Source organism: Chaetura pelagica, unplaced genomic scaffold (genome assembly GCF_000747805.2).
Source record: "Chaetura pelagica isolate M959 unplaced genomic scaffold, ChaPel_1.0 scaffold85, whole genome shotgun sequence".
In the NCBI taxonomy this organism is placed as follows: Eukaryota; Metazoa; Chordata; class Aves; order Apodiformes; family Apodidae; genus Chaetura; species Chaetura pelagica.
Genome location: NW_009953505.1, coordinates 4,416,503 through 4,432,465, shown reverse-complemented (window position 1 = coordinate 4,432,465; position 15,963 = coordinate 4,416,503). Strand labels below are relative to the sequence as shown.

General features: G+C 38.2%; 1 protein-coding gene across 1 annotated transcript; it reads left to right on the top strand.

Moving 5' to 3' along the window:
• Positions 1–322: 322 nt before the first annotated feature.
• On the top strand, positions 323–15,324 carry CENPJ (centromere protein J). The gene is given in 17 exon segments (XM_009999399.1): positions 323–700; positions 2,608–2,731; positions 3,554–3,697; positions 3,700–3,759; positions 4,227–4,368; positions 5,827–5,932; positions 6,213–7,854; positions 9,255–9,387; positions 10,255–10,420; positions 10,977–11,216; positions 12,021–12,117; positions 13,075–13,172; positions 13,851–13,946; positions 14,049–14,189; positions 14,272–14,356; positions 14,451–14,571; positions 15,132–15,324. Coding segments are annotated over 17 exon segments (3,966 nt in total).
• Positions 15,325–15,963: the final 639 nt, after the last annotated feature.

The window sequence follows — 15,963 nt, the reverse complement described above, 5'->3', positions numbered from 1 at the left end:
AGTTTGATTGTATTGACTTCCTACACAGAAATTATTTGTTACATGTTGTTCAAATTGTTTCTATTACCAAGGGGAAAGCAGGTTGTGACATATTTGTATAAATACAGCAGGCTGGGTATAAGAGAGTAACTTTATTTTACTGGGAATCTGTTATTGTGAATTTCTTATTTTGTTTATTTGCTTAATTTCTAGGTGTTAAAAGCAGATAACCGTCCGTACCAAATACCTGGAACTTTGAAACTTTTGCTGTCCTAGTACTACATAACATAATATTGTTATGTTAATGCTACATCAGCAAATACATGGGAGTACAATCTACAAGATGCCCACTGTTGAAGATCTGAGCAGTGAACGGAACCTCATTGCACAATGGATGTCCAACAGTTCCCGTGCTGGAGTTCTGTTAGATCCTACTTTTACTGGTTTGAAAGTCAATAAAGAAAATTTGTTACCTGGACCAGAAAACATCACAGCTTTTGCTGCTGAAGTGTTGCATCTTTCAGACAGCTGTTCTCTAAGTGATGACTCCTTGTGTGAAGAGTCTGTCCGCCCTTGTGCAGTTCAGGAATATATCACCAATACGTCTCTTCCAGCAGCAACATGTAACACAGAAACCTCTGAAACAGGCTTTGTCCATCATGAAGTGGATAGTCAGAATACATCTGATCACAGTGATCCGCTCTTACAGAAGCTTGAACAGGTAAAAATTCTAGAATTCCTTGACATACATCAGTTAGGATATATTTTGTTCCTGCATAAAATTTGTCATACCTGAAGTAAGCAAGCTCTTTTCGATTTATAGATCACAGCAAGCTTAAACAACAAGTCCTAAGTCACAGTTTTGTGTGCATAAAAGTTGGTGTCCTCTTCCTGATTGTTCCCAGCTACCACAGGTTTTTAAAATACAACTGCATTCAGTGGCAGTTTATTGTTCTCAAAATCTTTTTACCTGGAAAGATGCACGTGGGTTTACTGTGTTCTGTTGTTTCTTTAACTGAAGCTGTGGAAATAGGGTGCTGGTCATTACAGTTGTAGTACTTAATCACAGATGTGAAATTGTGTGTTCTTGTATCTGTAGCAACATCTTCTGTTAGTTCTCAAGGTAGGTATGTACTCCCATAGACCTGGTTTTGTTAGATGAATAGAGATTTTAGTCTTGAATATGGTGAAGTATCCATTGGGACAAAAAGGCCTGAAATTACAGTGCTGTGATGTAACTGTTGTCAGTTAATCCACTGCAACTGGCTATATGTTTGCTCATAACTCTTCCCAATTACTAGATATAAATTGTGTTAGCTGAAAGTGTTCATAGGTACTTCAGTAGATCTTTCTGCTAAGGATTAAGAACTCACTTCCTTGTCTTCTTTGCTAGCAGCTACATCAGCACAAATCTTGTCTGTTCACTTAGTTGGAGAAAGGAAGAGTGTGTGTGTCTCTAGAGTAGAATTCCACAACTTGTCTGGTGCTATAAAAGTTTTCTCCTGTATTTTACATGATAGAAAAATATTTACTCACTTTTTAGTATTGTCAGTAGTATCAAAAAGTGACTAAATGTCAGATACTACCTGCTTTTGTGGTATCTTAAGAGGAATTATTAAATCAGTCTTGGAAAGTTATTGACAATCTAATATGTAAAAAATATCTGATGCTTGTAATGTTGAATGTAGTTTTGGATCTATGAGACTTTTTCAGTTTGAGATTTTTGAGGATACTATTATCAGAACCGGTAGATTTATGATTTCTTTAATAAATGAAGTGAAGGGTTTGGAGATGAGGCTTAGGTGATCTTTGGATCTTGGTCATTAGCACACAGCTTCTACTTGCATAGTGCCTTACTTATGTTTTCATTGGAATTTTAACAGACTGCATGGGAAGTTCAAGGGAATTTTTTCTTACCTGTTGGATGACAGGTGTGGCCCAATTGATCCATGGAAGGATTTAATCAGGCCTCCTGTCTTTCATTTGGAGGAGCTGGAACCAGCATATATGTGTGTGTTGGAGATACAGAGGTGGACATGGAGGCCTACTACTCATTACTGTGGTTTGGTAGGATACAGAATGCCCTGCCTTCACATGGCCCTCAAGGCTGGTCTCGAGGCAGGACCAGGGCCTCCTGCTACACAATGAAGATTGGATTACTGAATTTCACCTTTTTTTTTTATTTATTTTTTTTTTTTCCCAGACCAGGTCCTTTATATCAGGACTGTTCACTGTAACTCATATCTTGTGGGGAAGGAAAAAAAAATCCCACCCACTTTTTCGAAAGTTTTAATTATTGTGAAGTATTTTCACATTTTAATAAAAACACAGCATAGAGGAAGTTAACATTAAAAGAGGAGAATTTGAATGATTTTGCCATGCAGGAGAAATGAGTGTTCTGATTCCAGTTTGCAGAATAGTCAATTAAAGACTAGTGGAGCTGCTAATTGGGCAAACTGGGAATTGCATGTGCATTCATAGATAAAAAAATTATTAATTTCCTTAATGTTACACTTACCTAGTGGAATATCTTTAAAACAAGAAATGCCTCTTGTCTTCATGACGCTAATACTGTGGTATGTCCTAAGTAAACCTAGCCTCTAATACATTCATTTTTTGTTTGAAAAGCTGAAGGAATTGCAACAACAGAAACAGGAACAGCTGAAGAAACAACAGATGGAGCAACTTCAAAGGCTAATGGAAGAGCAGCAGAAGCTACTTAGCATGGTGTCTGGCCAGACAGCAGTTCTTGGTAAGTTGAGAAAGAAAGTGTGTGATACACTTTGAGTAAACTGAAGAATCTAATCTCATTTTCCAGTTAAAATTTGAAAGCATATTTAGTGTTCTTCATCTTAAGACTACTTGATTAGTCAAAGATAAACGCTGCATCCCTTCAGTGCCTGAAAGCTGAGTGATACTACAGAAGGAATACTATTAAGTTTTTATAAAATGCCAACTGTAACTTGATCAGTATGTGCCATGATAGGAGCCCTTGTTCTGAGTAACATATTTGAAGTAGAAGAGAGTGTAAAACAGTTGCTTTCCTTTCTGATTAGCTGTTTCTCACAATATTTTTGATGGGTTGAAACTGTCAGTGTATCCAAATGAAGTGGTCCCTCCTTATTTGTGCTCACACAGCACAGATTTGTTCAGGTGTTGAACTGAACTAGACTAAATGGATGTTGCTTGTCTGTATTGAAAAACAACTTGTAACCTGGATCAGTTTTCCAGTCTTGCTTGCTGTGTGCAAAGGGAGAAGGCAGTGCTGGTCTGAAAAAACCTTTTAGAGTTGATCAGGGGTATTTTCTCCTGTTGACAATATCAGTCCAACCTGAGTTCAGTTATTATCTTTCTTTCTCTTAGCCTACCTGAGAAAATGAACTTAGGGCTTAGCCTTAGGAGAGCAGAATTCAGATTGCTTAATCACTTGTTCTTGGTCAGTAAGGTAAGGATGGAGGCTGGGTGATCAGCCTTGCACCTCAGTGCCATTTCTTTTCTTCTGTGGCACAGTGGTGTTGACACAGTGGCACAAATACAATGACACAGCTATTTTTTTTTTTCTTGCAATTTCAAGGCTATACTCTAACAACTCTAAGTCAAAAGCTAAAACCTGGGCATTCAGCAGACTTAACAATTTTACAGCAGTTGCCCTCATCTGGGTGTCAGAATCGCTTTGAAGACAGAGCTTTTGCTTCAGTTGTTTCTCCACATACACAGAACTGATTTTTTTGCAGAAGTTTAACACCATTCTTTCAGGACTGTCTGCTTGTGAGAAACAAAGTCTAGGTGTGCCTCTGAAAATGCAGAGCTGTTTGAAACATGGAGAAGATATTACTGGTTAGTCATTTATAATGAAATAACTTGGTGTATGGTAGTTTTTTTTCCCCTCTTGTAGTTATTGAATATAATTTTCTACTACTTATTGTGAAGATTTTATGTGTTTTACTTGATTTTTACTTGATATATAGTTTTTAAGCCATAAATTAACAATAGTGAAGAAGGTGAACAATCAGAATGGATTATTTAAAATCTGTGGAAAAATTTTAATACATAATTGGATGTTGCTTTAAAAAGAAAGTTCCAATTAAAAAAATAATTAATGGAAACTTAGGACTTCATATGGGAATTCAGACTACATTACTGTGAAGATCCCTTCTGTTTTCAATCTGATCTGAGTGCTGCTTAAAGTATGAGCTGAAAACTGGTTTCTGGTTGAGGAAGAAAAATAATTTCTATTAATTTTGTAGGAAAACACATGTGGTGTCCAGAACAAAAGATGGAAATAAGGGACAGTGAAGATCATCACGTGGATCCTTTATGTGAGGAAAGTGCAGATCTCTCAGAAAATTCCAGCAGAGAAAAACATTTGTGTACTAATACAGAAGAAAGGTAATTCAGACCATTGTTATGTAGTTTTTGTCAAATAAATAATGAGGTTTTTTTAAATTCTGGGTCCTGATTGAAAGAGTCTGATATTCTCCATTTGTGTGGGGACCTGTAGCAAGAGACCCTCAGGTTTGAAATGCTTATGCTGTGAAAGATGTGATGCTAGTTTAGAAGCACGTTTTAGTACAAGCTTATAATATTAGCAATTATAATTACTGTGCCAAATTAATTTATTACAACCTCCTATCCACTGTTTGGTAGCAGAAGTAGTAATGTTAAGGAGGAGTGTAAGGCTGTGACCTTTATTTTATTGCTTCTTAGCCATATACAGATGTTTAAACAAATATAACTCCTGGTAATAGCAATGGCTTGTAGCAGAAAGCTTCTCATGTATGGTAAAGGCTTCATTTATGGAGTTGATGGAGTAAAGGCAGTGGTTGGTGTTGTTGTAAAGCTCTGCTTTGTCTGCTGGGTCATCACAAAAGCAAGAAATACTTGTTCCAGGCTGTGGTGGATTGAGCCCAGCCAGCAACTCATCACCTACTCAGTCACTTGCTCACTCTGTCTCCCAGAGCAGAATGGGAGAAGGTTTCAGAGGAGTGAACTGGAGAAAACAGTTGAGATAAAAAAGGTTTGTTAAGTAGCAAAGGGGGAGGAAATCCAGGTGACTCAAAGGCTGTCACTCGTGACCTCCCACAAGTGGACCAATGCCCACTTGGTCTCTGAACAACAGCTACTTTTGGAAGACCAAGGACACAGTTTTTACTCCTGATCATGTTATATGACATGGAGTGTCCCTTTAGTCAATTCAGGTTGGCTGTTCTGGCTGGTCCCCTCTCAGCCTCTTGCCCACCCTCGGCCTACTTGCTTGGGGCAGAAAGTGGCATGAAAAAGCAAAGAAAGCTTTGGTGCTGTGCAAGACACTGTTCAGTAATAACTGAAACACTGCTGTGTTACCAACACTGTTGTAGTCAAAACCAAAACATAGCAACATCAGCTGCTATGAAGAAATCTTATGGCATCCCAGCCAGAGCTGGTACAAGGCTCTGGAGGAGGAGGAGTACCAATGGGAGAGAGAAGGAAGAAGATCTCTGTAGCATCATTGAGTGGGAAGGTGATACTGAAGAAACTGGCAGTATGAGTAAAATACGAGCGAAAGTTTGGTGGTCTGGGCAGAAGAAGGGGTCATTGAGAAAGCACTGAAAGTAAACAGCAAAACCTCCATACACTATCTTTTAGATTTATATTAATTACAGCAGGGATTTGAGAATTTTTCAGGAAGTAATCAGTAGTATAATGCATTGCTCAGATTAACTTTGACACTTAATGACCAAAGTATCTAATTATTTGTCATCTTTTAATTATGTAGTTACGCCTTAGGTCTTTGAATAGCAGTGATGTTAACCACAGTTGTTTTATATAGAAATGTGGGACTTGATTTTTGTTTAAAATTTACACTAGACCTATTAAAGCTGCGATTCAGGAGAAGAAACAGACATTTGAAGAATTCCTGGAAATACAGATACAACTGGAAGAGCAACGTCTGGAGCAAAATCAGAAGTTACAGGTTATTCTTTTTTTTAAAAACTTTATTATTCTTTATATATTGTGCCAAGATGATATAGGTACTTTAAAAATGTACAAGATTCTAGCATCAAAAGCTAACACTGAATGCAAGATTCACATTCTTAAAAATAAAACAGTAAGTCCCCTAAATTTAACTTGTCTAAGATGTCTTTAGCAATTCAGTAGAATACCATATAAATTTCCTACTAGTATCTGGGGTTTATTTGAAGAAATCTTCAAGCTGTGTAAGGGGCATTTGCATTTTTACTTTTCCTTTTCAGGAAGCAAATGGATCAGCCATTGAAAAACCATTGATCAAACGGCCATTCCTGAAAAGAGGAGAAGGCTTAAGAAGATTCACTAATGCCAAATCTAAAATGACAAACCCTGGAGAAAACACCCCAAAGCTTCAACAGAGGGCTTCAGATGACAGAAATGTTATCAAAGTGGACAGATCACAAATACAGAAGAAAATTATGCCTCCTGGCAAAGAGCTGGTTCCCAAGAACCGTTTTGCACCATGTCAGAAGTACAACCACTCTGATGAAGCAAAACATTGTCCTGTTCAGAAGACTCCAGCACTCAGGAATCACAACAGAAAAAATATCATGCCATTAGAAACAAGAATTCAACCAGGAAAAAATCATGATGGACAGATGAGAGATTCCTTCCCATCAGGAATTAACAACAAAATAGAAAATAAAGAGAACGTAGTGGAATTTGCTAAGTCTAACGCTGGCAAAATTGGAAACAAATTATCTGGCACAGAAAAGCCTCAGTTGTCTCATGAGAGGGCCAGTGCCTTTTCTAATTCTAAATGTCCTGTAGGTCAACCTGTTAAAGACCCAGAACTGTCTTTTGAGGTTTCATTTCAAAATAAGCTGGAAAACTGGGAAAAAGAAAAAGAAAAGGAGAATTTAGAATTAGATGAATTTCTGTTTCTAGAACAGGCTGCAGATGAAATATCTTTCTCAAGTAATTCCTCCTTTGTGCAAAGGCTTTTAGAGCAAGATCAGCAAACTTTAAAAGGCCGTAGAATGTCTTCTACCCCTGTCAAGGCAAAGCAGCAACAAGTAAAGGAGCTGGCTGTTGAATTTATAAGTAAGATAAATAAAAAGGCAGATTGTATGATACAGGGAAATAAAAATGATAGAGCAGTTATGCATACAGTCTCAAATTCCGGAACAGCTGTTAGAATGAGGGATCCATTGAATAAGATGGACAATGCAATATTTTCAGCTTCTTCCACAACAGCAGCTCCTGCTTTAAAAACTAGTCAGTGGATTGCAAATGAAGATAAGGATGAGAGCAGTGGTGATACTACTACTGATTCTGAGAGTGAATTTGAGACCACCTTAAAATATGAAAATGAAGATGCTAAGACATCTTTTATGAGCCATAGAGAAAGTGATCCAGATTTTTTTGATTATGGACGTTCTGTTCCAGACATCAGCAAAGAAGGCAAAAATGGAGGTGCTGATTTTGGCTTTTCAGACCAAGATTGCAATGCCCTGTCAAAACAAAAGACTAGGAAAGCTTCAGACCATCAGAGAAGCATGTCTTGTCTAAGTGGAAGTAAGTTTGAGTTTGATGATGAAAGAACATGGAGCGATCTTGACGAAAATTATGTTAGCAGTGATTTACCTGAAAAATATACTAAAATACCTTTACAGACAGACTTTTCCAGTAAGAATGATACAACTCTACCAGATAAAACAATAAAGAGAAAAGTTGCCTCAAAGAGGGGAGATGAAATGTCCAAAGAGTCTGCAGCAGACAGTGATTCAAATGGTCCTCCTGTATCAAACCTGATGATGAAACTGTTTCCGTCACTGAAACCGAAGCGGAAGGCAGGCTGCCCTTCAGAGCGGGAGACCAAATCCCACGTGGAACAGGAGCCAGGAGCAGAGAGAACAGCAACTGGTAGGAAATGTTGAGGATGATGTGTATTACAAATCTTTCTTTCTAACTACACTGCCAGCTGACGTGACCCCAAAGGGTGCAAGTGTGGACAGCTGCTGCAGGGAATGGCCCTATCCTCACCTTTCATTTTCCTCTCCTGGTTGCATGTCTGGTGTCAGATCTAACAATTATGCAGCTTGCAGAATGAGTACAATCTGTTAAAACTTTTAAATTTTTTTTCCTGGAGGCTAGTTTTCTGTCAGATCAGCTCACTGAATTAACTTGATCTGGAGCTGCTTAATCCCTGCTTCCAAATCAAGGGAAGTGTCAAAGGCATGCTGAAAATGAAGTGGTACCTCCCTTTCCAGTGACAGTGTGCATTTACACCAGAATAGGGTAATGCTGTTCAATAAGGAGATGTTAGCCCTGTCTGTATTTTCTGACAGCAGTATACTATCTAGAGCATTTATGTGGAATATGGGAAACCTGGGTGCATTTTTTCTGCTTTGCCCAAGTTGATTTTGACCTTATGATTATATTCTGGGGAAGGAGTACCTCTTAAAGCTCTTGTTGAAGTTGTTGCACTTATATGAGATCATGAAAAATGCAGTTTTTCAGTGAAAGCATAATGGCATAGCCTAGTATTTGAATCTCTTCTCTGTAAGGCAGTGGGATACTGGTTTCAAGCTCTGCTCCAGTGAATGTTTAGGATTTTGTTTTAAGTTTTTGTGAGAAGTTAATATAAAAGCTGCCACTTTTGCATAGTGTTTTGTGGAGAATTGATTTGGTAGGGTTGTCTAAAGATGCTTGCTAGATCTTTGTGGAAAGAGGGGTAGGGTTTTTTAATTTAATCTCAGAGCATTTAAGGGGGTGACTAAGGTAACTTACTGTGAGTAGGTGAGTAAGGTAACCTACACTGCAACATCAGTTTTTAGGCTTTTCTCTTGCATGCTCAGAAGAGGACTATTCAAACACTGGGAGTGTTAAATAGTGACTGAACAGGAAACTAGGATGGCAGAAAAGCCCCAAATCCTATTGGTGCCCTCAGCAATAGATGGGTGATGGGTGTGAGCAGACTTTGCTGTGAATGAAACTTGGAAAAACTTAAAACTGTGAACTTCCCTGTTTGATAAAGGTCCTTTGACCTTTATTTGATTTCTCTAGCTTGATGTGAAGATCTTCACATCCTCATTCCTAATATACATCTACAAAGATGATCACTCAGTATTTGATATAGTTGAATAAATAGTGCAGAATGCTTTAAAATGCAAATTTCAATAGTAGGACTTTTTTTCAGAATTACTATCAGAAGTAGCATCACTTGGGTTATTTATTTGTTTATTAACTGCTGTGCAATAATTGTTTACTTCAGTCTTATGGATCCTGCTTAGATAACTTGCATCTGACTGTTCTTTAAATAGGGAACACTGTTCCATCCCAAGTACTGAGAGAGAGACTCACTGAGTTGGAAACTGAAATAGAGAGGTTCAGAGCTGAAAACACAACTCTAACTAAACTCCGTGAAGAAAGAGAGCATGCCTTAGCAAGTATCAGGTAACTTTTCATTGAAACATTTTGCTGTGTTCACTTACATAGGATGTTCCAGACTATCACAGTGTTCAGTTACCAACAGTGCAGGTAAATAATTGGTGTTTCAGTTACAGTGGAGAACATTGGTCAAGAAACTGGTTGTTGCTCTGTGTATATTTTAAGCTGTAATTGCTACTCACACATGAATTATAACACTAAGAATCTCTGCTAGTTTAATATCATATCCTTAAAGGCTGTACTTGGAAGGATTTGTGTACTTCTGTTCTGAGCAATTATAGACTCCTAAATTGGTCTTGTAAAACTGATCTTTATGCTAACATGACTGATGCTCTTCCTTTGGGTTGGATGTTTGTGTGTACCAAGAATGTTTTCATTTGATCTGGGGGACTTCTAAGTGACATATAGAGCTGAATAATTATCTCTTGTCACTTGAATGTGGCACACCTATTCCTAACAAAGTCACTTTAGTTTTGTTTGGAAACATCATCATGTTGGTGGCTAACGTCCCTTCCAACCCAATGTTTAATTTTTTACTTCCTGCTGCTAGCAGATTCTTTTCCCCAGTGCTGTTGAGGGAATGGTGTTCCACTGCTTTGAAGGATGTTGAAAGATTTTAGCCTAAACTTTGTTAAATTCAGGATAACTTTTGTGACTAGAAGATACAAAAATAGAAATTGTTGGACTTCAAACACCAGCTGTGTGACAATTCTTACTCCTTTCATAAAGTAATACCATATATAGGTAAGTCTTCATCTCCAACAGATGCTGGATTGGAATCAGTGACCACAAATTCAGTCTAAATTTTCTTCCTTCAAATCTAGATTTGAAGTAGTTTTGGGCTAAAACGACAACTTTGTTTCGTAATTATAGGAAAGAGATTGCAGACTTTCAACAGCAGAAAGCCCACGAACTGGCTGAAATAGAAGAATATAAAAAAAAGGAATTGAAAAAACTGCAAAGGGAACGTAAAGTTTTTGAAAAATATGCCACAGAAGCCAGAGCAATTCCAGATAAAAAAGAACGTGATGAAATTCAGGTATAAAAATATAATTCTAGTCCACAAAGGGACACTTAATTTAAAGGCAGTGGAGAACTAAATTCTAACTTAAGACCTATTAGTTCCTTCCTATGTATGGTACATGCCATGTACAGACAAGTTGTATTAAACACCACACATGGATTTCCCTCCTCCTTCCCCACAGGTTTTCTTTACCTAACTTTAACAGCTTGCAGCAACGTTTGCTAACTGGCTAGGCAGAGTCACTTGTGTTTTCTGTCACTGAGTCCTCCCTGTTTTCTTGTGCCAAGGTTTTTGAAGGGCCCTCTCAAGGGTAGCTTTATGATTTCATGTTTCTTTGCAAAGGATGCCAAGAGGGCATTAAAGACACTTCCTGAGGTTGATGTTGAGCCTATGAAGTTGGTAGTCTAAAGTAAATAGTATCTTTCAGAAAGAAAATTTTGACCTTTCACCCTCTGCCCCATAAGGTGATCTTTTTGCCACTCTTGTGCTTGAATTTTTATTAGAATATTAAAATAGTTTAATATATTAAAAAATGAAAGCTCATTCATTTGTAAACATGCATTTTTCTAAGGCTTTGAAACAGCAGATTGCAGAGTTACAGGAAGATTTAAAACGAAAAGAGGCAAAATGGTCAACCACCCACCGCCGCCTGAAAGATCAAATCGAAGCTTTAGTAAATGAGAATATGGAGCTAAAAGAGGAAATAAAAATTATGGAGAGGTTTCGTCTAGAAGCCTGGAAGAAAGCAGAAGCTGCTGGAAGCAAGAGGAAAATAGAAAATTCTGGGATGACTCTAAAAAGAGCAGAATCGGTAAGTTATCAATCTCAGTGTTTTAAATTAATTTGTGTGAATACTCTTGCATTTTGGATCATAAACTTGAAATCCAGTAGCTTCAAGTTCTGTTTAATTTACTATTCTTAGGACTCTCTTGGTGGTGACAGACACAGAATTTTGCTAATCACGCATTCTTTCCAAATGTGAATGTTCACAATGTGCAGCATCCATTCTGTTGAGGAACTCATCTTAGAATTCAACATGATGCAATTATAGGTGAAGAACTGTAGATCGGATCAAACCTGTGAGCCTCTGCATCTTAAGGATCAGCCAGGCAACCCAGGCAGTTCACCATTGTCTAAAGCAATTAAATTTAGTTTTGAAACTGTAACTGTATTCTGGGCTGCTTGACAATTTAACATTTTGCAGTTGTTGGTAGGCAGGCAGCAGAACAAGGAAAATTTCTGAAGTGTAGCTTGGGCTACCTCACACAAGCCCTTCTTACAAAAGCAGGCAACTCATAGAATCATTTAGGTTGGAAAAGACCTTTAAGATCATCCAGTCCAATTATTAACCCAGCACTGTCAAGGACACCACTAAATCATGTCCCTCAGCCTGACATCTACCTGGCTTTGAGACCTGTCCAGGGATGGTGACTCCACCACTGCTCTGGACAGTCTGTGCCAGGGCCTGACAGCCCTGTTGACTAAATCTCAAAAACATGTAGTTTGTGCAAAAAGCTTCCAGTAAATTTCATGTCACGTGGTGTATAAATTTTGTTGCTGGTGAATGAACAGTTGTGAATAAATGTCACATAAGCCACAAATAACTTTGTTTTAGTGTCTACCAAACAGAGGCCTAAAAAGTCAAACTTCATCTCTACTTCCAACACAGAAGTGCAGCAAGATAAATGGCCAAAGTTATTCACAGGCAAAAGGTATGTTGGATCAGAGAATTATTTTAATTGTTTAAAAGAAAAGTAATTTTTTTGCTTTTATTAACAAGAGTGTATCACCACCTCAGAAGTAGATAGAGAATAGTTGTAATGGACTTGAGAATATGGATAAATGCCTCCCAAAGTGAGATTCTGGAGAAAGCTGTGACCACACTCAGAGTGAAGATGCCTTGGCATGTTTGGTGATCTGGAGCATACCAGAAGCTGCATCCTGTCATCCAAAATGGCATTTGTTGTTGATGCTCTCCAAGCTGTGGATGTTGGTTAGATGACTATGTTGATGGCATCAGAACTACTGTGTCTCTTCAGAACCTTCTGTTACTAGGATCTGTAGTCACATGGGTAATGCCATTCCTTGTTCACATTTAGGAGCAAATAGTGTTGGCAGCTATACCCCTTCCTGATGAATAATCACGTAGGGCAAGTAACTGGAGGGTGCTTTTTCGACATCTCTGAGAGCTCAAGCAACCATTAAGTTATCTGTTAGAGGAGTGCATTCCAGAACTGAAGCCCTTGCTGGGTTTATATTGGTAATCTTTCTGCTAATCTAGTAATCTAGTCTGCTAATCAGCTCTGGTTAAGAGGTAACATTAGTCTTCCTTTATTCATTATAAGGCGTAACTAATAATCCTTACAGGATTATTTTCCCTAGGGCAAAAAAAGAAATCCTTTATAAATCTACAGAAATTAAATAGGAGACAAAGTGCAAGTGTTATGACTGTTGCAGCAATTCTTTGCACCTGCTTGCTGACACATGAAGGAATGACATACCTGAGGAAGCTGGTTTATGCTGAATCTTCTAATAAATATGCTGCTTCCAGTTTCTACTGCACTTAAATGTCTGTGTCCTGTGCAACTTGACACCATTTATGATTGTAACACTTCAACTACACTTTAATTTTACTGCCCAAATTAACTTTATTCCATGCATCTGAGTAGGAAAGCTTTCTAGAACACCTGTACCTGTGCCTGGTAGTGACAGAAGCAACTCTGAGGCAGTGATGGCACTAGAGGATTCTTCTAGGACATTTATGGTAGTAAGTCCTGTATCTTGGTTTGGTTTTTAAGGGGGAATAAAAAACCTCAAATAAAACAAGTTACTTGTACTTAAATGACTATCTGGAGGGTGGCTGATGTTGTGTACTTCAACTGCGGTTCTATTGTCATACCAGAAGATGGCTGTGCAGTACTCAATGCAGGGTTCTACTTGAGTCTAGTAATTGCAACATTCTTTGATTGAAGAAATAAAATGAAATAATAGTAACCTGCCCCCTTCAATTTTGCAAAATATTTTACCTTTTGAGGAAGGGGAAAAAATTGATGTTTATATGCTCCGTGTACAGCAACTGTGCAAGCATCTTGGAAACAGATGAATTAATTCCTATATGAATGGCTCTATGTAGCATTCAGATTTTATGAAGCTTTATCAACTGTTTCATACCTTCCTATATGGATGTCTTAAGGCAGTTAAGCACCATGCTGCAACACTGACCACAGACAACCAATTATTGCTGAGTGTCAGTTTGTCTTACCACTGGAGCTATACTAGGGGTTGCATAAAACCCAGACTGTGTTTATACCTTCCTATACTTGTCTTCCTCTCCTGATGCTCCTTGTTTCTTAAACTACCTGTCAGTTTAAGGAAAAAAACACCAAACATGTATAAAGACAAAGCTTGATTTGAGTTTGTGGTCAGATTATTGTTGTCATTTTAGGACACATCTCATGAAGCTCATGTGTCTCTGCCATCTGGATCTGCATATACAGACAGTGAAGAGGTTCAGAGAGAAACTTCTTACCCTGATGGAAAGGTGAACAAGAGCTTGGCACTCTGAAATTCCAGCTGTTGTGAAAGGGGAATGAGCATGTGAATATGATGGCTCAGTACTGACCTCTCTGTAATGTATTCCTAGGTTGAAAAGGTGTTGAAAAATGGCTGTCACCTCATATTTTTCCCCAATGGGACGTGTAAAAAAGTGGGTTCTGATGGGAAGACTGTAACTATAACCTTCTTCAATGGGGATGTGAAGCAGATTTTGCCCGATCAAACGGTGGTGTGTATCCTACATCTTCTGCACTTTGCTATAAAAATGTACTTATGCACACATGTGCATAAACCTCAACTGTTTCCTGCAGATTTATTATTATGCTGATGCCAAGACTACACATACTACATACTCTGATGGCTTAGAGGTCTTGCAGTTTTTGAATGGACAAATAGGTAAAGAAATCCAACCCAACCAACCCTCAGAAATGCTGCCTGTAAATATACTTGTATTTCTGTAATAACTGTATTGCCTCTCAATACATTTCAGAGAAGCATTATCCTGATGGCAAGAAAGAAATTACTTTCCCTGATCAAACTATCAAAAATTTATTTACGGATGGGCAAGAAGAAAGCATCTTCCCAGATGGGACCGTTGTCCGTGTTCAGCGGTAAGTGCTGCCTGTTGATGGGGCAGGGGCAGTTCGGTGGTGACAGACCTGTGTTCTAGAGGCTTATGTTTGAATACACCGTGCTGTGAGCCTGCATCTGCTGCTGGAAATTTTGGCTTTTTTTTTTTTTTTTTAATAGCTTGGAGGAGACACAAGGATTGAATGCCTGTGTGTGTTTTACTATACCCTGACAAATCAGATTTTTCTGATTTGTGCAGAGTTCTAGAGAACATGTGAGAGAACCCAGCTGGTGTGGTGAGCTGGTCTGACTGACACCTGAGAGCACTCAGGATGTTATGTTTTAAACTTTTCTTGAACTGTTGCAACAACAGACTTAGTGCAGAGAAAGTGTGGTAGAGGCTCTCAAGTAAAAAGAAGGTATCAGTTTTGCAGAAACAGGTTTTTGAGTACCAAAACAAATGGGATGGTATTTAACAAAACAAGCTTTTCACAAATACTGTTTTTGTTGGTTTTTTTTAAGTTATTCCTTCACTCAGACTTGCATATTTAAAATTTTTAAGAAATTTTTTTTAAAATATTCTTGTATTTATTTAATGCAGTGATGGAAGCAAAACTATAGAGTTCAATAATGGCCAGAGAGAACTACACACATCCCAGTTCAAGAGACGGGAATATCCAGATGGAACTGTCAAGACTGTGTACGTGAATGGACAGCAGGAAACAAAGTATGTCTCTGGCAGAGTGAGAGTAAAGGACAAGGATGGCAACATTATCATGGACACTAAGTTATAGAGAATGTCAGCTGCTGGTCGTGTTAGCACATCAACAAAAATGATGTACAGTCCTGTAAACAAGAAACCCCTTTGAGTTTGTTGTATGTATATATTGTTCAGTTTTTCTGAAAAAAAACATTTTTCAGTGGGTGTTATTGCATCAGAACCTTTTCTGGTTTTTTCCCCATTTCTACTTTTAGGCAACCATTTATTGATTCAGTGTTCTGTCATGTGTGGCATTTTTTAAATCAGCTGCCAGTGAAAAATTCATCAAACAGATGTATGTTACCTTGTGTTAGACACTTAAGAGAGGATTCTTCAAATCCAAGGTAAAAAGTTGTGCTGCTGGAACTCCTGCTGTGGTGAAATACAGAGGGTGGCCACATTTAAGAGTCTGGGTGTCAGCTTACTTACCGCTTGACTTAAGAAGAGTAAAGGATGGCAGTATTCCTTTTCAGTTAGCCTTAGTCCTCTTCATGATTTTATTTTTTATCTCACAGTTAGGAAGTAACAGCATTAGCAGACCCCAAACTGTGTTTTGTGAACTGCTCCTCTATATTCATAAGGCTTGGCTAGGTGACACTGGGACAGGTTAAAACTCCAAGCTACTGAGAAGCCTGAGAGAAAACACTAGAAATCAACGAAGGTCATCTCATCC